The sequence below is a fragment of the Lepus europaeus genome, chromosome 8, assembly GCF_033115175.1.
Source record: "Lepus europaeus isolate LE1 chromosome 8, mLepTim1.pri, whole genome shotgun sequence".
In the NCBI taxonomy this organism is placed as follows: Eukaryota; Metazoa; Chordata; class Mammalia; order Lagomorpha; family Leporidae; genus Lepus; species Lepus europaeus.
In genome coordinates this window covers 75,209,814-75,233,198 of record NC_084834.1, presented here as the reverse complement: position 1 = coordinate 75,233,198, position 23,385 = coordinate 75,209,814, and the positions used below count along the sequence as shown (strand labels likewise).

Here is a 23,385-nt window from a genome sequence, read left to right as displayed (position 1 = left end):
AGCGTCCACATGGGATGCAGCATTGCAGAGAGCAGCTTTACCTGCTACACAACATTGGCCCTTTCTTTCAATATTTATTTGCATGATAGAAAGAATGTGTGGAAGAAGGAGTTCGGGGGAGGTTGCTCCCATATGCTGCTTCACTCCCCAGTGCCTAGCCCAAAGCTGAAGTCAGGAATGCAATCCAGGTCTCCCACATGAGTGATAAGAATCCAATCACAGCTGCCTCCTAGGGTCTGCACTAGCAGTAAACTAGAGTCAGAAGCTAAAGCCAGAAACAGAACCCAGGACACTGATATGGGACATGGATGTGTTAACCCATATCTTAACCACTAGGCCAAATGCCCATTCAACAGGCTAGAGTTATTTATCAAGCACTTATTCATTCAACAAATATTTCCTGAATACCATCTCTATGCTAGATTCTGCCAGGCCTCCACCTTACAAATTTTCCATATTTCTCCAGACAGGGTTTAGATAAAAGCATAAACAACTGCAGCATACCCTGGTAAGCGCTAGGGTGAGAGCCTTGAATGGGAAGCCAGTGTAATTAACCCAGCTTACAGTCAAAGGCTTCCTGGGGAAAACAACATCTAAAAATCAGATGTAAAGGAACAAGAGAAATAAGGGTGGGGAAATAGAGGAGCGGGAGCAGAGGCTGCAGGGTCACAAACACCTGGGCAAGAAATTGAGACTTCATTCTGACAGCAATGGGAAGCTATCGAGGACGGCGACTGGGTCAGTTTTGCACATGAGAAATAGAAGTCCGGTAGAAATGTGAAGGATGGGGAGAAACACCAGGCAAGACTGGATGCAGAAGGCGATAGCAGCAACATCATGAACATTTATTGAGCAGTAACTGCACACCAGACACAAGGCAGAAGGGCTAGACATGCGATCTGACTTCACCTCCCCTACAATCCCATGAAGTAGGTACACATTTTCCTCATTACTCGAAGAGGATCCTGGGATTTAGAAAGATTAAATGGAAGTTACTATAGCAGGACTCTAGTGCAGTAGATATCATGGGGAGTAGGCTAGAAGGTGGGAGAGGAGTAAGGAGAGACACAGAAGTCAGGAATACTATCCAGTTTCTCAGCTTAAGTCAGCCAGCAAATGGCGATCCTTATCAATGATATAGGCAAAACTGGATTAGCCTAAGTGCTGATGGCGAAAGAGATGGAATTGAGTTCTATCTGGAACAGGCTTAGATCTGTTGAGCTGGGGAGGAGGTAACAATAGACAAGCAGCTGGGTGTGCAAGGCTGAATTTCAAGAAAGAAATCTGAACCAAGCCAACTCACAGAGAAAACATCTTCAAATAGGTAGTCACGATCAGAGAGCAGGTTGAATTTGCACGGAGTGTAGAAAATTAAAAGAAAGCAGGCTTGAGACAGAACCTAGAAAGACAGTAATATTTAAAGAATGAGCAAAGGAATTTGAAACAGAGCAGCCAGGAAGATGGGAGAAACAGCAGATACAGCTGCAAGCTGTGCAAGGAAATTAGGGTGTAATCAACACCTTCAAAGTTAACCAAGAGGTAAGGCTGCAAACGCTCCCATTGTATTTAACCATTGTTTAAAAGGTACTCAGTGACCTTGAGTAGAATAATTTCAAGGAAGTGGTGGGAGCAGCTGGATCACAAGATGAGAGGTGACTGGGAAGTGAGAAAATAGAACAAGCATTCCTATACTTCCACAGTCCAATTACACACAGAACGGGAGGCACCAAGTCCATGGGACTCTCAGGGGATTCACAGTGCACTAGACTCATTAAAATACATCTGCTTTAAATCAGCACAGAGGAAAGAACCAAGCACTCCAAATTGAAATGTCTCATCTCTCATACAAATGTGAGCACTTGGTCTGAATTTTTCCAAATGACTGATTTGTGCCTCAGTTTCTAGGGAACCTGATATGTCCTAATTTCTCTTACAGCGTTTTGTCCTGAGTATCAAGTATCCCTAATCAGGAAATAACTTTGTAAGGTTGGAAAACAGTTTGTAAGAGGAATTAATATCAGACTTCAAACTTAACCTAATTATTGCAGGAAGACCTTCAGAAGGAGAAGAAAAATTTCCTTCCTCCTTCAAATGACTGTCCAGTTTCCACTGGCTTCACAAAACTGGCATCCATTCTACCTTGACATCCAAGCCCACAGCTTTTTGGAAAACATAAGGCAGCCCTCTGTGGAATGACATTCTTCATCTTGCAAAGCAACAGTGCATGAGCACAGGTAATTCCTGGCACCCGGAGCGGAACCCTCCCTCTACCACTTGTGAGGTATCTGACTCACTGTGAGTTATTTAACCCATCTACCCCTGGGACTTCTCATGGGAATAGCAAGAGCAGTTACTCTGGGATTAGGATGACAAAGAGAATTTCGTATGAGGAAGCACTGAGCACAATGCCTGGCACACAAGAAACACTCCATAAAAGTTAGCTATTGTTCTTATTAAGACAGGACCTGCTTCCTCTGCTACTGTGAATGCCCTGCCCATTTACTTCAACAGTAAATTTACTTCAACGGCCTTGAGCCCAGGACTAGCGACACAGCCAGTGTCTAACTCTTCACATTAATATGTGGAAATGTGGTGACCAAAGGATGCACCTAAATTGTGAGGACTCTGTTCCTAAACAAACTGTAGAGCACCATGATTTCATAGTCAAACTCAATTCCGAAGTCTCTGGATATCACACATCTCTTCACAAAGGAGTCTGTTGAGTAGCACATGTGATCAGTTATGTCTATAAAGCATGATGTGTTACCCAGTCAGAATAAACCTACCAATGTTATTTTCACACAAAGTTTGAACTAACCTTCTCTTTTCATGACCCTGTAGAAACACAACTCTCCTCCCAGTTACACCAAAATGGCCCCTGTTCTCTTTCCAGCTAACAGGGCTCACCAACAACGAGGGTCCTGGCTATTTGGCTTTCAAAACACATGGAGGTTTACCTATATTCAGAAATAAACCTAAATTTAAAATCATAATGCTGTCAATTTCAAGAAGTATAACATAGACTCCCCACCATTCACATTTCAGTAATGATATAAATTTTGGACCAAAATAACAAAACAGAGCCAACTATTAAATACAGCTTAGAAGTTCTCTACAGAGAAGAGAATAATTTCTATGTGCACTGAAATACTCCAATTATTGTATCAGTCTCTATACCTAAGGGTTATGTTGTCTGGAATTTATTACCAGTGCTTGACGAAAGGGAAACAGAAACATATGTTAAAAGCTTTCACTGAGGTGAGAATCACCATGGAAACTAGGACTTAAACCAGCATCACTAAACTGACTTATTTCTCAATGAACTTTTTATTTAATTCATTCTTTCTATCTTTTTATAGCTTTGCTTTCTTGGGTAAGTTGATTGACCCTAAGGTGTTCAGGTCAATTTTGCTAGGGATAATATAGCTACAAAAAGTACATAAGTTTTGTGATAATAACTGGGTACTGAGCACGTAATTTGAGCCAGGGTAAGTGGTTTACATACACTGTCTTTTTAATTATTTGTTAATCAAAGTAATACAGGTAATGAAAAATATTACATTTTGTTGAGTTAGTACATGTAAACTAAATTTATAAGTGCACGGAATACAGTCAATGCTCCATCAGTGTAATCATTCAGCTTATATATATATATATATATATATATATATATTTTGGACAGGCAGAGTTAGACAGTGAGAGAGAGAGACAGAGAGAAAGGTCTTCCTTCCATTGGTTCACCCCCCAAATGGCCCCTACAGCCAGTGCGCTGCATCGATCCGAAGCCAGGAGCCAGGTGCTTCCTCCTGGTCTCCCATGAGGGTGCAGGGCCCAAGCACTTGGGCCATCCTCCACTGCCTTCCCGGGCCACAGAAGAGAGCTGGACTGGAAGAGGAGCAACCGGGACACAATCTGGCACCCCAACCAGGACTAGAACCCGGGGTGCCAGTGCCGCAGGTGGAAGATTAGCCTAGTGAGCTGCAGCGCCGGCCTCTGTTTATATTTTAGTTCAAACAACCATCCTATGTGTAAGGCCCATTTCTTCACCCACAGATGTGTAAACTAAGAATGAAAGCAGTCATGTTACTTGTCCATGACTCCCCAACTAACAAGTGACAGAATTAAAATTTCAGCCCAAGTGGGTCTGACTGCAGAGGCAAAATTATTCACCATTATGCTGTACTCTCTACTTTGTGGTTAAAGATCTAAAAAACTCACTAAGTAAACTGATGACAATTCTGGGTTATTTTTTAACTCAGTTCACAGAACTAAATCCTTAGAGGCCTTATCAATGCTCACTTGATTTTTTTTTTCTCCAATTACTCAGTTAGGTATTAAATGAAAAAGTCGAGGTGTTAAATATTTGGACTTTGAAGGCATCATTATACTTTTCAGGTTAACACCTTTGATCTCAATTCACAGATTTTTGTTTTTGTTCTTAAACTTCAGGCCAAGAAAAACAACAGAGGATCTTTGGAAACAGACAGAAACCAAATTAAACAAGGCTCCATTCTGAAGGTTTTCAAGGTTCCCAAATCCCATCATCACACAGGTAATTCAATGATAGTTTCACTTCCTTATAAAGCAAATCTCAAGTCTCAGAAAACCCATTTGGCAACTGAAACAGACAACTGGGAATAGTGTGAGAATAAATTAATTAGCTTCAATTACCAGCAGGAATCTACTGTTATTTGGAGAAAGAAATGGGAAAACTCTGAAAACAACATAGTTACTAAGATTGCCTAAAATCTGGTAACATTCTCTCTCTTCCCTTTACTAAGTTGTATTGTAAATGACCCTAACTCTGGCTGTTGTTACTCAAAGGTGCATACCCCTTGAGGAAACATCACCCTGAATACAAATAACTTGCAAAGTCTTATTGCCAGGCACTAGGGGTTGCTTTTATTTTCCCTGTGGAAAGTCCACAATTGTCAACCTCAGGCTTTACTTTCCATTTCTCTTTGTATTCCCCTTTTCCTACCCTAACTCCTACTGTCACAAAAAGAAACTGATAATGCAAAGAATTCAATAGTATGTTAAATTTAAAAGCAACCCCTTGAAACTATAGCCTCAGTAGAAAAGCAATGGGAATTTATGATGTTGAAACTAAATCCCTGCTCCTCAATAACTCCCAAGATGGCTATAATCAGGAAACAGAAATACAGCCTGAACCATGGAAACCATGACACAGGCAAAATCCCACCCAGGGACCCTACTTTCTGCATTTAGACCAATTGAGGAAAGAAATTTACCTCCCCGTCTCCTGGTGAGTGCAGGAGAAAGTTAGAACTCCCTCCTGGGCCCAATGTCTTGCCTGTATGCCTATGGTCAGAGTTAGGGACTTTGTTAAAGTATTCAGCTCCCCTACTCCCCCATCCTTGCATCAAGTCATTCCCCAGCACCTGCACACCAACCTCTTTCTCCAGTGTAGAGCAGTCAGGAATTTGGTTATTTCACAGGAATGTTAAAGTATGATTTCCATGCTAAACCGCCAGAAGAGAGAAAGAACTCATTAGCAGAAACTTCCAGAGTGATAATTAGACTGAAAGTTTTCCCACTATACATAGGAAGGCACTTCAAAGAGTTCATGGAAAATGGAAATAAAACGTGTTATTTTTCATGCAGAAAACTTCAAAACCCACGCATGATTTTTTACATAATATGCGCTTTCTACGAACTTTTTGAAGACCCTTCCTATGTACTAATTTCGAATTTTTGCACCAAAATAAATACATCTTTTAATTCCATTTTGCATTAATTTTTCAAGATACCTGTGTAGTTGTCTTCCTCGCATACAAACTCTTTCTATAGACGAGAGAACTACTGTTGTTTAATATATAATCTCTGGTGGGCAAAAAGCATCATATAAGAAATAAAAAATAGGGGCCTGTGGAGTAGTGGGTAAAGCTGCTGCCTGCAGTGCCAGGATCACTTCACTTCCAATGCAGCTCCCTGTTAATGCACCTGAGAAAGCAGAGGAAGATGGCCCCAGTACTTGGGCCCCTGCATCCAAGTGGGAGACCTGGAAGAAACTCCAGGCTCCTGGCTTCAGATTGGCCCCACTCCAGCCAATGCAGCCATTTGGAGAGTGAACCAGCAGATGGAAGACCTCTGTGTCTCTGTCTCTCTCCCTCTGCTTCTCTGTAACTCTGCCTCTCAAATAAATAAGTCTCTTAAAAAAAGAAATAAAAAAAAACTCATCCTATTAAAGAGAATGTTGACAACTCCCAGGAAAACCATCTTGTAATTAACAGTACAAAGACATTTGGTAGAAAAATATATTCAATCAACTTGTAGTTTAAAAAAACCAACCAGGTAGGCAAAATTGACTGATTTTTATCTCTTTCAGGAGGCATTTCCAAGCCAAAATGACTCTCAGCCTATATTCACTTGGCAATCATACATGAACTTGTGATGCCTTCCAGTGGATGCTTCAGGGATTACTATAGTGTTGCCTTGCATGCTTGCTTCGCACAGGTTTCCATCTTATGTCCTAACGCTATCAAAAGGTCTCTGAGAACAAGGACCAGTCATCATCACTGGCCACTGCAGCCGCGCAACGTGCCAGACGAGTATTCAACCATTAGTAACCTCTGTCTGGTTTACAACATCTGAGATAATGGTCTCTGTGGGTAGAGAAATACTGTTTCCTAGACTATAATGACAGTACAGTGTTTAAGACTGCCCTTACTTCATGACATTGGTCCAGCTGCTAAACTTCTCTGTGCTACATTTTTCTTGTGCATAAAATGTAGGTAATAATGGGACTTTTTTCTCTATAGATTGATTTATTAAATACCACAGTACAACTGGATAAAAAAGGTATGTCATATAATAATTGATTCATAAATCTTAGCTCTAATTATTTGCATTATCTACAAAAAGGTCCATGTGACTCAGAATAGTAGTTAAGTATGCAAATTTAGGGGTTAAATTGAAAACAATTTAAAGTGTTTTCCTATATGGATTCCAATCACACCTGACATCAAAGCAAATTAATCGCTTGACATTACAGTCAAGTCAAGCATGAGTGTCCTTATTAACCCCAAACCCTGAAACACAATCAACACACTGCACACAGCCTGCATGAGAGTAATAGATCAACTGGAACAAGGCTATTGTCTTAGAAGTTACTTGAGTAGAAACCCAAGCACAACCTCACCCTGCTGACTCAGCCTTCCAGGTACTCACCTGAACCATCAGGCTGGAACACATTCCTACTAGTTAACCCTTAGCGTTTCTCAGCACATAAAAGCAAAAAAAAAAGCAGATTCTCTTTATCTCCTCTGTCCACAGTCAGTGCTTCCAAGAACCTCCCTTGTCTACTCTGTTATAGCCCCATCTCATAAAAAAGATTTAATAGCTGACAACAAACAATACACACACACCACACACACACACACGCACACACACGTCATCTGTTTGCTATACACCACCAGCCTGGCGACCCATGAATAGGAGCCAAAAGTTCCCTCACTGCCTCTCCCTCTGGCATAACAAGGCCAGAAGACAAAGAAGTAGAAGATCAAATAATACCTAAATGACTGCCAGAGGTAAAAGGTTGAAGGAAGGGCCTGCGCTCCTGGCCTAGCAGGTGAAACCGCTGCCTGAGTGCCGGCATCCCATAGTGGACCTGGCTGCTCCACTTCCAATCCAGCTCTTGCTATGGCCTGGGAAGGCAGTAAAAGATGGCTCAAGTTCTTGGGCCCCCGTACCCATGTGGGAGACCTGGAAGAAGCTTCTGGCTCCTGGCTTTGGATTGGCCCAGGTCTGGCCACTGTGGCCATTTGGGGAGTGAACCAGCAGATGGAAGACCTCCCTCTCTTTCTCTGCCTCTGCCTCTCTGTCGCTCTTTCAAATAAATAAATAAATCTTAAAAAAAAAAAAAAAAGGCTGAAGGATATAACATCTGTTCTGGGGGTCTTCTGCATACCCTTGGTCCATGCCTGCTCTTTCAGAAGGTTCTGGAGGCAGTTTTATTTTATCTTCTGATTTTCTCCCGGTTTAAGTGGTCATCACAACCCATGCAGTCTACTGCAGCTGCCTCCCTAGCTTCATTGGTGACCCACTCTACCACGTTCCACACTCCTATGTCAGATTAATTTTATGAAAACACAAGTCTGATAGCATCCTACATTTGTGATTCTTAAATTAGCCCTAAATCATTCTATTGTGCATTATGGGTATGTATGTATATGTCATACTTTCTCTAATAAACCATCAAGTCATATGAGCCCCAAAAGATCTCACTCATTTTAAACAATCTTCATTCATTTATTCAAAGATTTATTTCATGAATACATGGTATGACCCAGGCACCACACTACTCCCAAGATAGATGAGTTAGGCCATTGTCTTCAACTTGTTTAAAATATTTTGGGGATGGAGAGGGAGGCAGCCAGGGGTATAGCCATGTAAATAAAAAATTGCAATACAGAGGCCAGCGCTATAGCGTAGTAGGCTAAGCCTCTGCCAGTAGTGCCCGCATCCCATATAGGCACCACTTCGTATCCCAGCTGCTACTCTTCTGACCCAGCTCTCTGCTTATGGCCTGGGAAAACAGTGCAGGATGCACCTGTGTGGGAGACCCAGAAGAAGCTCCTGGCTCCTACCCTCAGACTGGCCCCAACCCCAGCCATTGCAATCACTTGGGGAGTGAATCAGAGGCAGAAGACCTTTCTGTCTCTCCTCCTCTCTATCTATAATTCTACCTCTTAAATAAATAAAATCTTTAAAAAAAAAAAGAAAAATTTAATACATATAAAATCATTTGCATGTTATAATGTGATTACAGTATATATTAAATTATGTTATATTATGATTACATAGGCACCAATTAATACAGGATCACTAAAAGGGACTCCTGCTAAACTTCTGAGAGGGTCAATTCTTCTGCAAAGAAATCATGCCTGCACTGTTGCCTGAGCATAGCAGGTACATATGGAGAAGCAGACACCATAAGCAGTCCAGGAAGACTGCATCAGTGGTACAAGGTGAGGTTTGAGAACAATACAGGAACTAGATCATAAATGGGCTAGTAAGCCACATGAGTGTTTGACGTTTATCTTCAAGGGATTGGATTGTTCTAATGAGATGAGTGATAATGATCACAGCTGTACTTAGACCATCTTAAACAGAGTATGGCAGTAATTCAAAATATCTTCTGGACACATGAATAAAGTGACATGAGTATAATAAAAAATATTTCAGTAATTCAGAAAATAGAGAGATAAATAAATCAGGACTGGCTGTGATGTCCCACAAGTGTTTTATGGCAAGTTTTAATTGGGTTTTATTAAAATATAGAGTTTGATAGCGAAAAGAACAACACTCCAGGGGCCGGCGCTGTGGTGCCGCAGGTTAACATCCCAGCCTGAAGCACTGGCATCCTATATGGGCGCCGGCTGCTCCTCTTCCGATCCAGCTCTCTGCTATGGCCTGGGATAGCAGTAGACGATGGCCCAATTCCTTGGGCCCCTGCACCCACGTGGGAGACCTGGAAAAGGCTCCTGGCTCCTTGCTTTGGATTGGTGAAGCTACAGCCGTTGCAGCCATCTGGGGAGTTCTGGGGAGTCTCTACCTCTCTCTGTAACTCTTTCAAATAAATTTTAAAAATCTTAAAAAAAAAAAAAAAAAAAAAAAAAACCACTCCAGTCAGAGGCATGAAGGGTTCAAGAACAATAATGACCTAAAACTGGGTAAGCAAAAGTGTGCAGAAAATGAATTAATGGAAGAACAAATAGCTTCATTGGTGGGTACCAGGTCTGGAAAGGCAGGATGGCACAGGGGCAACAGAACCTTGAATGCCAGGCTCAGGATTTAGACTTCACCAGTGAAAAGATAGTTTATACAATTTTTCAAAGAAGAGAATACTTGGGAGCAGGCGCTGTGGCGCAGCGGGTAAAGCTACCACCTGCAACACCAGCATCCCATATGGGCATTGGTTTGAGTCCCGGCTCCTTCACTTCCAATTCAGCTCCCTGCTAATGGCCTTAGAAAGGCAGCAGAAGATGGCCCAAGTGTTTGGGCCCCTGCCACCCATGGGAGAGAACCTGGTTCCTGGCTTCAGTCTGGTTCAGCCCTAGCCATTGAAGCCATCTGGGACGTGAACCAAAAGATGAAAGATTCTCTCTCTCCCCCTTCCCTTCCTCTCTCTCTCTCTCTCCCTCCCTTTCTTTCCTTCTCTCTGATGTTCAAATGATTAAAATCATTGAGAGAGAGAGAGAGAGAGAGAGAACTGTATTGCTTTAGGAATACTTAAAATAAATTGCGAAAGGTTTAAAACAAGACTCTGGCAACCAAATAATAGTAGGCATGTGAAAGAAAAAAAAAAACATAATGCAGGAGATGAGCTGCAAGATCATTTTTCAAAAGAGTTAGGAGGAAAGACAAACAAAAGTTGAAGGTTGAGTGAGTGTCAGCGTGACACAAAGGTCACTTCTCACTTCAACCTACTACTCACTCCCACACATCCGGCACCCCACAAACATTCCTTCAAGCCTGATTATCTGAATGGAGGCATTCCCAACAGCTTACTGGGAAAATCTGGAGAATGATGTTCTTTGCCTTTACAAGAATTTTTACCCAGTGTCTTATCATAAGAACCTGGAAGGAAGCTTTTGAGAAGACAATGTGAAGGAAGGGGAACATTTGGAGAATGAGAAAGGACCATCTGAACAAGCCAAAGGCAGCCATGGGGCCATTCTTAAATTCCCTAGATCGCTAACCCAGAGGTAGTCAGACATGGGGGCCCTGTGTATTCTAGGATCCCCACTGAATAGATCAGACCTCTACACACCCGTGGAGCCCCAGAGATCCACTTGGCTAAAAGGGCTCCCTCTTCTCTGTTGTTTGGGTTGCCTGTTATACTAACTCTTTGTACCCTCAGCAGCTATAAGAAAAAGGAAAACTGAATTGTTCTATTGTCTCAAGTTTGAACTTAGACCATTTTGGTTTCCCAAAGCAACAAGTTAATAAATAGTACCTAGGATTGCTTAAAAATATATTAGAAAAATCTTATAAAATTGCCTAACCTCCAGAGTTCAGTAGTCTATCACCTGAGAGAAGCAAAAGAACACTGTCATTTGTAGGTACATCTTCTGGAATGTCCTTGAAATTTCTGGCCCATAGAAACAAATCTTATTTTCTTAACCTTTTTTAATGTCAGAACAATCAAACAGAACATTGTTTATTCTACTGTGTTCCAAGTGAGGAAACGGAAGGTGCATTCTTTAAGGTATGGAGACACTAACAGCCTTAAATTTTACTCCACATTGTTTGATGACATACTGGACCATACATGAATGCTTTGGCTCAAGTCCACCAATTACCAGCAAATTAATGGATTCTTCTAGGTTGGCTTTTCATTTGTCATCATTTAACCCATGATTGTTGTTTTCATTAGGATATTTTAGAACATCAAATAGATGTTTATTAAAGCCTGATTACGTGGTAAGTTTTCCTTGACTGCTCTTTTGTTCCGAGACAATTATAGGCTTCTTCCTGTCTCTTTTTGATGCCCACAAAGGCCATTATGAGGGTGGTTAAATATGTAAACCTGAGAATGAGAAACAGGTATAACATACATATAATTTCCTATTGCAGCATCCTATCTGCTAATAAACTGAGAATCATACTGCTAGTACACGTACCAATTTGTTTAAATAATTTAGGCATATTTTTCATTGTCTTTGCAAGAGTGGCTTGAGGGTCTTCTGCCCTTTTAAAATTCTACAACACTTCCAGTCTGCAAGATAAGGTGATCATTTACGTCAAAACAGCCAGCGTGTGGGCTACAGATACGCAGCTTCAAGTCCCTCTGCATCTTAGCAAGCACATGACTACACCTTACCCAGATGTACTGGAGTCAGCTCAGCTGTTCCCCTTACTTGAAAAAGAAGGGAATGGAACTAGCCAGAAAAAACTTGGGAAGTTACTTGAATTTTTTCTAAAACATCAATATAATACATGGACACTGTAAATTTTTCAATGTATCCTTTCTCAGACATTAAATGAAATATAATACCGTGATCAGAACCAGAACTCCAAACAGTTTACTATAGAACATACATAAGAGGACTGCAAGACCCTTCCAGCTCAAAGAGAGATAGCCTCTGATACCCCATGGACTACTGTATATTTTAATTGACATAAGATATCATTATATCTACCTATAACGTTAGCCAAAAGAATTATCTAATTAAATTTTCCTGAACTGTATTCCAAAGTCAGATCCATTGGGAAATGCCCAGTTTCCAAGAGTGGAGTACAGTTCGGAGTACTTCACAAACATCTGGAATGACAAAACTTTTGTGTAACAAATTAACATTGCCCAAAGTGACAGACAATATGGAACATACTGCATTCTGCTATTCAACACCAGTTATCAATGGCTAAGGAGCAGAAGGGGGGAAATCAGAGCACTGAGTTAGGTGAGTTTTCAAAAGGGTGGTTTGGGTAGATTGAAGAAACCACAGTTGTCTTCTTTGCAATTTCAAGAAATGTCCAATCATAGAACATTATGGAAATACTAAGAAATCCCTATCTTCCTGTTTTGAAATTTGACTTTTATGTTTACCCACAGATAGGATCTATAATTGCTCCTAGACAGTCTGATTGCCCTTGAGTCCAAGGTATAGCCAAATGCCTAGATAACCCTGGGTATATGGAAGAGAATGTATTTTTTTTTCTTTGAATAATTACTAAAATCAAACACGTGACCTGACTGATGATCAAAAACTCACCCTCTAAACCCAGTCTGCCACGGACTTGGGCTCAACGCTGCCTCGGATTCCCCATCCAGACAAGAGGCCCTTCTGTCCTACACGCGTCAGGTAACGTATACAGGAGCCAGCAGGACATTATGTCTTGTTTTAAATAGCGGTTGTTACCCACCAGGGTTAGCTGTTAACCAGAATAGCATGCGATTTCTTCCTTCTTGCTGATTTTGTAGGAAGCCTGGAAGCCACAATCATTCAGGGAAGATTTGAGTACATGGCTCCTAGCTAAAAAGCTGTTTCAGTGGCTTCCCGCCCTCAACAACTTCATAAACTTTCCTCTAACAATCAACACCACAAGCGCCTGGCCTCTCCACTCACTAAACATAAAACGCAAATTTTGTGAGATTCCATGAACACCAGTCCAGTCTGGTGAAAACCAAGCAACTGAGCGACAGGAAGCACCTGATTCAAGTCTTTCTCCTGCACTTGTCCCAAATAACAGCGGTTCACAAACAAGAGGGACACCCACAGCGCAGCAAGGCCGCCGACCTTACCTGGTTGAAGTGCAGCGGGCCAGGCTCCGGGGCGCCCTCACCAGGGGCGGCTCCCAGCTCCTCCAGCAGGCGCCCAAGCTGCTCCGGCGACAGGCTCCCATTTGCACCGAACAGGCTCAGCACATCCTCACTGAAGTCCAGCCGGGGCCCTTCGGCCGCCCCTCCAATGCCTGTGGCCGCCAGCAGCAGGAGCCTGGCCACCGCCTCGCCGGGAGCCATCCTGGCCGGGGCTGCCCCCTGAGTTCCCGCTTCGGGCTGACGCGCACTGGGTCGTTCGCGGGCACAGCGGGGGCCGAGCCCTAGGGCGCACGGATCAGGCGGCGGTGCTTGTTGGAGTCAGCCGTGGCGCGGGGCACCCCTGGTCCTCCACCGCCTTCCACACAGCAGCAGCTCGCGACCTTCGGGGCATTGAAGTGACAGCGCAGCAGGGGAGTGATAGGCAGAGTGGGCCCACCCCCACCCTGGGGGCCTCCTGGAGAACCTGAGATAAAGGGGACAAAGGGGGACAGAGATAAAGGCCACTGGGCCACCAGCTGGCCAGTCCCAGGAGCACTGCGTGGCCGGAGCCTTCGGACGGCGGACCGGGCATGGGGCCAGCTGCCCCGGAGCCGGGTTTGCAAAAGCCCCAGGATTTGCTTACTGTGTGATGACACGTGCTCCTCCCGGATGTGAAGCGGCAAGCCACGCCACTGCTTAGGAAGAGCTAAAAGCACACTAGCTGCAGCTCCCCGCCGCCCCTTCCTGTCTCCACACTGCGTTCCTTCCGCAGCACACTTAGGAGCAGGGAGACGCGTGGACTCCTAGCAGCTGCAGCTAGCGGCCCCTCGGGAGGCCGGGGGTTTGGGCGTCTGGATGAGACTCACCCCATTGTCCCCGGATCTCTTTGGGCTTGGCAAGTGACTGGCAGGGACTCCCTAGCCTCTCACCTTTTCTGTTTCTGACGCTCCTCTCGTGCGGCTTTCTCTGTGGGTCTAACTGGGGTCAACAGCGCCCTCCACAACTTGCTTGCTCTTGCTCTTGCTCTTGCTCTCTCTGCTTTCTCCCCTCACCCTCCGACTCTCTCGCTCTGCTCCTTTATCTCAGGCAAGTCCGCTGTGCAACTCCTGCGCCCGGCCCTTGCGCCCTTTGCAGATAAGGGGAGGAGGGCGGGTCCCCGCCTCCGCAGCCTGTGGAGACACAGTCCCCGGGGCGCACCAAGCCTACCCCCTTTGCCTGTGCCGGTCCCTCCCAGCCTCAGCCGCTCACTCCCCACCTTCACACAAGGGTTACCTTCATGTCGGGGTCCAGAGCCCTCTTTGTGGGTCTAGGTGAAGATCCGCCTCTTTGTTACCTTGCTGAGTCGAGCTTCCTGTATAGAGTCTGGTGCTGGTCCCATTATCTAAGAGATTAACAGGAACTGCCTTTTAGTCTCGCTTCTTAAAAATCAGAGGAGAAAGAGGAAACCAAATCTGTGGCGTGGGGGCCAGCTAAGCTGACCCAGCACTGCCCGGGGAAGGCTTTTCCTGACCCCGCTCAGGATATCCGCTGATCAGAAGCAATGTTTATTTGTTCCGAGGAGGGTTCAAGACAAGCTGGCTTAGGTGTGAGGTCAACAGGTTTGTGTAATGCGAATGCAGTGTTTGGGAACAAAGGTTGTGTCTGGTAGATAAATTGTCCAGAAAAATAAAAAAAAAAAAAATTGGAACGGTGCTCTGCTTTCCATGGCTAAGGACAACTGGAATGCAAAGTGCTGCTCTTGACTTCTGTGGGGTCAGTGCTCAGCCTTCCTACAGCAGCACATTGAAGAGACACTCAGTCCAGACACGGAGATGGGAAAGAGGAAGTGCTCTCCTTCTCCCGGGAGGAATGTAAACGCCACAGAGATGAGGAGGGAAGATTCCAGAAGGATGGGATCTGGTTGGCACAACGGAGAAGTTAGACCCGGGGGAAGGAGGGCGACCTGTAGAGCAGTAGCTAAAATATCCTCAGTATACAGGGAGGAGGGCAGCCAGCCAGGTAAGAGTCCAAGGGGGGAAGTGTGGAATTAGTGGGGAGGAGTTGGCAGCAGATAGAGATTTCATATAAGGAAAATCATTAGGTAAGCAAATATATTAATGATTGTAGGCACCAGTTTTCTCATTGTCAGGAAAGGGAGTGCAAATATGGAGAGGGAGAAAGGTAGAGTGAGCTTCGTGCTGTTGGGTTGGAATTGGAGACATCAGTATGTATGAGTGATTTCCAGGATGGGAACAGGATCATAAATAATGCTTGGCTCCGTCTGCAGAGAAGGCTGAGAACAACACGGGCATAACAGCACTGAGCATGGCCAGGGCACAGAATTTGGCCTATACATACTATTCTCTACTGAACTGGGCCAGGACTCCCTGAAAAGAGGCTGATTCCAGCGCTGGGAAGGCAAAGATCAGGATAAATCTGAAATAAAGCCAGGAAATGATCAAAGAATGTAGGAAGTACATATTAAATTATTCTGGGATCACTGGGCTAATCCTCCGCCTTGCGGCGCCAGCACACTGGGATCTAGTCCCGGTCAGGACGCCGGATTCTGTCCCGGTTGCCCCTTTCCAGGCCAGCTCTCTGCTGTGGCCAGGGAGTGCAGTGGAGGATGGCCCAAGTCCTTGGGCCCTGCACCCCATGGGAGACCAGGATAAGCACCTGGCTCCTGCCTTCGTATCAGCGCGGTGCGCCAGCCGCAGCGCGCTAGCCGCGGCGGCCATTGGAGGGTGAACCAATGGCAAAGGAAGACCTTTCTCTCTGTCTCTCTCTCTCACTGTCCACTCTGCCTGTCAAAAAAAAAAATTATTCTGGGATAATAAAGCTTGCTTCACATCAGCAAACTGTGTCTCTCAGATGGCTCGGGAGGAAAAGATTGTGTTACTGTACTTGCAGTTTTTGTCTAGGATGCCGGCATCCCATGTCAGAGCATGGGTTCTGGTGCTGGCTGCTCTGCTTCAGGCTAATGTGCCTGGGAAGGCAGCAGAGGTTAGTCCAAAACTTGGACCCCTGCCACACACATAGGAAACCCAACTAGAGTTTCTGGTTCTTGGTTTTGGCCTGGCACAGCCATGGCTGTTATGGGTATTTGCAGAGTGAACCAGAGAATGGAAGATCTCTCTCTCTCTCTCTCTCTCTCTCTCTCTCTCTCTCTTCCTCACTCTCTCTGTTGCTCTGGCTTTTAATATGTAAGTAAATCTTTTCAAAATAGCAACAATAAAAATTAAACAGAATATTAAGAAGGAAGAAGAAAAGTTCATACAAGCAAATGTATTGAAAACTAGCATTTTGCTAAAATGCAATCTTGTTAATTTTAATCATTACTCATTTTCAGCATTTACATTAGTTATGCTGCCTGGAAATACAAGAATGGAAAACTACACCTTATTTTATCTCCAAGAAGCCTCTCTAACCTCTCTAAGGTTAGAGAGAAGTGAGAGCACTGTTGTGGCAGTTTTAGAGGTTGCAGTGGAGAGAGAGGGGAGCACCTAAGTCTTTAGATGACAGTGAGCAAATAATTCAGAGCAGGTAACCCTTGAGCTTGAAGGAAAGCAGAACAATGAGAGAAAGACTAGATGTGGGGACACATTCAGGAAGGGAAATGCAAAGTAAGAAGTCCTGAGAGAGCTGCAAGAGACTTCTTGGAACTGGAGACCGAAGGGCAGAAAAGCAGGGTCTGGCACAAGTGGAGGGAAGTCCCAAATTCCCACTGGGTCAAAAACGCTTTCATGGGAGCAGCTGTCCAGCCTGGTGGTTCACATGCCGGTTAAGACACCAGCATCCAATAGAGAATACCTAAGTTCCATACCCAGTTCCAACTCTTGACCCCACCTCCTTTCTAATGCAAACCCTGGGAAGCAACAATGATGGTTCAAATGGTTCCTTGCTATCTAAGAACCTAGATGGAGAGTCACTGACTCCTGGCTTCAGCCTGGTCCAACCTTGGCTATTATGGCCATTTAGGGAGTGAAACAGCAAGTGAGTGCTGTTTCTGTCTCTCTCTCCCTCTCTCCCTCTGCCTCTCAAAGAAAGAAAAGTTCTTTAAAAAACAAAAGTCTTCATCCACTGATGCTCCAAAAGATTATTTATGATCTACTGCACTAAGTATCTCAGTGAATTTATACCCCTCTTCTCCTATATTACTAGTATCAAATAACATTCAATCTTTATTGTTGCTAATATGTCATGCTTAAATCTTTCAAACAAGAACAAGATAATGACTCTATCTGGATCATGTAGGTCTGTTCAGCCATCAGTGCTAGGGATAATAATATATAAGTAGGATCAGATTTCTGCAAGGCTTTTCTGAAGTTCATCCTTAATGTATAAAATAGGTATTAAAATAATATCTGGGCCGGCACCACAGCTCAATAGGCTAATCTTCCGCCTTGCGGCGCTGGCACACTGGGTTCTAGTCCCTGTCAGGACGCCAGATTCTGTCCCGGTTGCCCCTCTTCCAGGCCAACTCTGTGCTGTGGCCAGGGAGTGCAGTGGAGGATGGCCCAAGTGCTTGGGCCCTGCACCCCATGGGAGACCAGGATAAGCACCTGGCTCCTGCCTTCAGATCAGTGCGGTGTGCCGGCCGCAGTGGCCATTGGAGGGTGAACCAATGGCAAAAGGAAGACCTTTCTCTCTGTCTCTCTCTCTCACTGTCCACTCTGCCTGTCAAAAAAATAATAATAATAATAATAATATCTGCTCAGTTTACATCATTGATACCCGAAAATCAGGTAAGAAAAGATTCATGAAATACTTTATCAACTATAAAACAGAATATAGATACTATCATCAGCTAAGATGGGAGGTTAATGGGTTCTGGTAACTGGCCTACCAAACTGCCAATGGGAAAGGGACAAGATCCACTAAAAATATTGTAGAGCAAAGACTGCTTTATACCCAACAAAATTCTTAAGGTTTTTTTTTTCCCAGGATATTAAAGCACTAATCAAAACTAGAAAGAACTATAGATAACATCAAAAAGTTTAATGCAGTCTTATTTTGGAGAAGAACACTCAGCGAAATTAAGTGACATAGTAAAGTAACACATTTAAGCCCAAACCTGTCTCTTTCCATTTTATCCCCACAAAAGAAGCACTAATCAACTCCTTTTTGTTTTTAAGATTTACTTATTTATGTGAAAGGCAGAGTTAAAGAGAAGCAAAGAGAGAGAGAGAGAGAGAGAAAAGGGAGTCTTTCATCCACTGGTTCACTCTGGAGGTGGCTGAAATGGCCAGAGCTGAGCTGATCAGAAGCCAGGAGCCAGGAGTTTTTCTAGGTTTCCCACATGGGTGCAGGGACCCAAGGACTTGGGCCATTTTCTACTGCTTTCCCAGGTCATGGCAGAGAGCTGGATCAAAAGTGGAGCAGCCAGGACTCGAACCAGCTCCCATATGGGATGCCACCACTACAGGCAGCAGCTTTACCCAGTAAGCCACAGTGCCAGCCCCAACATTAATCAATTTCTTAAGGATAGTGCAGATTGAGTATATCTCATCTGAAATATGTGAGATCAGAAGTGTTTCTGATTTGGGATTTTTTTGGGGGGAGAGGATTTTGGCATATTTGCAAATGTATTGTAAGATATCTTGATGATAGGAGCTAAGTCTAAACACAAAATGCATGTTTTGTATTCACCTTATTCACATGTGTGTTTCATATTCACCTATTCACATAGTCTAAGACCATTTCATACAATATTTTTAATAATTTTTGCATGAAACAAAGTTTCATGGTATGGAATTTTCTGCTGTGTAATTGTATCTATGTCTCTTAAAAAACTTGGGTTTTGGAGCATTTTGAATTTCAGGTTGTGAGATTAGAGATTCTTATCCTGTACAATTATGATGCAATTATGAATCAATTATTTAATTGAGGGGGAAATAAAAACTGGAAATTACACTGACCTCTGTTCTAGCTCCTTGTCTTCATCCCTTCTCTTCCACCCTTTCCTAATGAACCAATACTCCTGCTTTCATTCAGCTCTGCTCACATGCATTACCTACCATGGTATTTATGCTTTATAAATCGTTAAATATTTTATGATATTCCTAGAAGTACTTGGAAACCTTATAGGTGTTGCATGGAAATATAATGAATAAATTAATGGAAAAAATAAGAAGCAGGATATGTTATAAAAAATGTAAGCCAAAGTGTGTGTGTGTGTGTGTGCATGTGTACACTTACTGTAACAAAGGTTTGGAGTATCTTTTTTTTTTTTTAACTTTTATTTAATGAATATAAATTTCCAAAGTATAGCTTGTGGGTTACAATGGCTTCCCCCCTCCCATAACTTCCCTCCCGCCCGCAACCCTCCCCCCTCCCGCTCCCTTTCCCCTTCCATTCATGTAAAGATTCATTTTCAATTCTCTTTGTATACAGAAGATCAATTTAGTATATATTAGGTAAAGATTTCAACATTTTGCCCATATAGCAACATCAAGTGAAAAAACTACCATTGGATTACTAATTATAGCATAAAATAGCAATTTACAGCACATTAAAGACAGAGATCCAACATAATTTTTTTTTTCAAAATAATTAATTTTCTGTGCCATTTCCATTTTAACACCAGGTTGTTTTTTTTTTTTTTCATTTCCAATTCTCTTTATATACAGAAGATCACTTCAGTATATAATTAGCAAAGACCTCATCAGTCTGCGCCCACACAGAAACGCAAAGTATAAAAATACTGTTTCAGTACCAGTCATAGCATCACTTGGCTTTAGACGACACATTAGGGACAGATCCCGCATGGGGTGTAAGTACACAGTGACTCCTGTTGCTGATTTAACAATTTGACACTCCTGTTCATGGCGTCAGTAATCTCCCTAGGCTCTAGTCATGAGTTGCCAGGGCTATGGAAGCCTTTAGAGTTCGCTGACTTTGGTCTTATTCCGATAGGCTCATAGTCAAAGTGGAGGTTCTCTCCTCCCTTCGGAGAAGGGTATCTCCTTCTTTGATGGCCCCGTTCTTTCCACTGGGATCTCACTCACAGAGATCATTCATTTAGGTCTTTTTTTTTTTTTCCATGATATCTTGGCTTTCCATGCCTGCTATACTCTCATGGGCTCTTCAGCCAGATCTGAATGCCTTGAGGGCTGATTCTGAGGCCGGAGTATTGTTTAGGACATCTGCCATCCTATGAGTCTGCTGTGTATCCCACTTCCCATGTTGGATCTTTCTCTCCCTTTTTGATTCTATCAGTTAGTATTAGCAGATACTTGTCTTGTTTGTGTGATCTCTTTGACTCTTAGACCTATCAGAGCTATCAATTGTGAGCTGAAATTGATCACTTGGACTAGTGCGATGGCATTGGTACATGCCATCTTGATGGAATTGTGTTGGAATCCCCTGCACATTTCTAACTCCACCATTTGCGGCCAGTCCGATTGAGCATGTTCCAAATTGTTCATCTCCTCCCTCTCTTTTTCCACTCTTAGATTTAACAGGGATCACTTTTCAGTTAAAATTTAAACACCTGAGAATAATTGTGTGTTAATTACTGAGTTCAACCAATAGTACTAGAACCACAACAACAACAACAAATACTAAAAAGGATAAAGTATTACATTGTACATCTAAAGTCAGGACAGGAGCTGATCAGTTCATTGTTGCTTATAGTGTCCATTTCACTTAACAGGTTTCCTCTTTGGCGCTCAGTTGTCACCGATCAGGGAAAACAAATGATATTTTTCTCTTTGGGACTGGCTTAATTCACTCAGCATGATGTTTTCCAGATTGCTCCATCTTGTTGCAAATGACTGGGTTTCATTGTTTCTTACTGCTGTATAGTATTCTATGGAGTACATGTCCCATAATTTCTTTATCCAGTCTACTGTTGATGGGCATTTGGGTTGGTTCCAGGTCTTAGCTATTGTGAATTGAGCTGCAATAAACATTAATGTGCAGATGGCTTTTTTATTTGTCAAATTAAATTCCTTTGGGTAAATTCCAAGGAGTGGGATGGCTGGGTTGTATGGTAAGGTTATGTTCAGGTTTCTGAGGAATCTCCAGACAGACTTCCATAGTGGCTTAACCAGTTTGCATTCCCACCAACAGTGGGTTAGTGTCCCTTTTTCCCCACATCCTCTCCAGCATCTGTTGTTGGTAGATTTCTGAATGTGAGCCATTTTCACCGGGGTGAGATGGAACCTCATTGTGGTTTTGATTTGCATTTCTCTGATTGCTAGTGATCTTGAACATTTTTTCATGTGTCTGTTGGCCATTTGGGTTTCCTCTTTCGAAAAATGTCTATTGAGGTCCTTGGCCCATTTCTTAAGTGGGTTGTTTGTTTTGTTGTTGTGGATTTTCTTGATTTCTTTGTAGATTCTGGTTATCAATCCTTTATCTGTAGTATAGTTTGCGAATATTTTTTCCCATTCTGTTGGTTGCCTCTTCACTTTCCTGACTGTTTCTTTTGAAGTACAGAAACTTCTCAATTTGATGCAGTCCCAAATGTTAATTTTGGTTTTGACTGCCTGTGCTGTTGGAGTATTTTCCAGGAAGTCTTTGCCTGTGCCTATATCTTGCAGGGTTTCTCCAATGCTCTCTAATAATTTGATGGTTTCGGGTCGTAGATTTAAGTCTTTAATCCATGTTGAGTGAATTTTTGTGTAAGGTGATAGGTATGGGTCTTGCTTCAAGCTTCTGCATGTGGAAATCCAATTTTCCCAGCACCATTTATTGAATAGACTGTCCTTATTCCAGGGATTAGATTTGGTTCTTTGGTCAAATATAAGTTGGTTGTAGGTGTTTGGATTGATTTCTGGTGTTTCTATTCTGTTCCATTGGTCTATCCATCTGTTTCTGTACCAGTACCATGCTGTTTTGATAACAACTGCCCTGTAGTATGTCCTAAAATCAGGTATTGTGATTCCTCCGGCTTTGTTTTTGTTGTACAGGATTGCTTTGGCTATTCGAGGTCTTCTGTGTCTCCATATGAATTTCAGCATCATTTTTTCTATATCTGAGAAGAAGGTCTTCGGGATCTTGATGGGTATTGCATTGAATGTATAAATTGCTTTTGGGAGGATAGACATTTTGATGATATTGATTCTTCCAATCCATGAGCATGGAAGATTTCTCCATTTTTTGGTATCCTCTTCTATTTCTTTCTGTAAGGTTTTGTAGTTTTCATCGTAGAGATCTTTAACGTCTTTGGTTAAGTTTATTCCAAGGTATTTGATTGTTTTTGTAGCTATTGTGAATGGGATTGATTTTAGAAGTTCTTCCTCAGCCATGGCATTGCCTGTGTATACAAAGGCTGTTGATTTTTGTGCATTGATTTTATATCCTGCTACTTTGCCAAACTCTTCGATGAGTTCCAGCAGTCTCTTAGTAGAGTTCTTTGGGTCCCCTAAATAAAGAATCATATCATCTGCAAAGAGGGATAGTTTGAGTTCGTCCTTCCCGATTTGTATCCCTTTAATTTCTTTTTCTTGCCTAATAGCTCTGGCCAAAACTTCCAGAACTATATTGAATAGCAGTGGTGAGAGAGGGCATCCCTGTCTGGTACCAGATCTCAGTGGAAATGCTTCCAACTTTTCCCCATTCAATAGGATGCTGGCCGTGGGTTTTTCATATATTGCTTTGATTGTATTAAGGAATGTTCCTTCCATACCCAGTTTGCTTAGAGTTTTCATCATGAAAGGGTGTTGTATTTTATCAAATGCTTTCTCTGCGTCTATTGAGAGAATCATATGGTTTTTCTTCTGCAGTCTGTTAATGTAGTGTATTACGTTGATTGTTTTGCGAATGTTGAACCATCCCTGCATACCGGGGATGAATCCCACTTGGTCTGGGTGGATGATCTTTCTGATGTGTTGTAGCATTCTATTGGCCAGAATTTTATTTAGGATTTTTGCATCTATGTTCATCAGGGATATTGGTCTGTAATTCTCTTTCAATGTTGCGTCTCTTTCTGGCTTAGGAATTAAGGTGATGGTGGCTTCATAGAAAGAATTTGGGAGGATTCCCTCTTTTTCAATTGCTCTGAATAGTTTGAGAAGAATTGGAGTTAATTCTTCTCTAAATGTCTGGTAGAACTCAGCAGTGAATCCATCTGGCCCTGGGCTTTTCTTTGTTGGGAGGGCCTTTATTACTGTTTCAATTTCTGTGTCAGT

At 42.9% G+C, this 23,385-nt stretch overlaps 1 protein-coding gene across 3 annotated transcripts in view; it reads right to left on the bottom strand.

The window, feature by feature from the left end:
* Positions 1 to 14,744, bottom strand: part of SLC39A8 (solute carrier family 39 member 8) — an 85,038-nt gene extending 70,294 nt beyond the window's left edge. Inside the window, exons 1-2 of one of the 3 annotated variants that reach the window (XM_062199818.1) lie at positions 14,543 to 14,744; positions 13,274 to 13,754 (exon numbers count right to left, since the gene is read on the bottom strand). In XM_062199818.1, the coding sequence (XP_062055802.1) occupies positions 13,274 to 13,492 (219 nt within the window). In that variant the 5' untranslated portion in view covers positions 13,493 to 13,754; positions 14,543 to 14,744. Of the gene's footprint in view, positions 1 to 13,273; positions 13,755 to 13,913; positions 13,933 to 14,199; positions 14,372 to 14,542 lie in introns of those variants that run through there. The other 2 variants (XM_062199817.1, XM_062199819.1) reach the window with 2 other exon arrangements.
* Between the last annotated feature and the right edge of the window lie 8,641 nt (positions 14,745 to 23,385).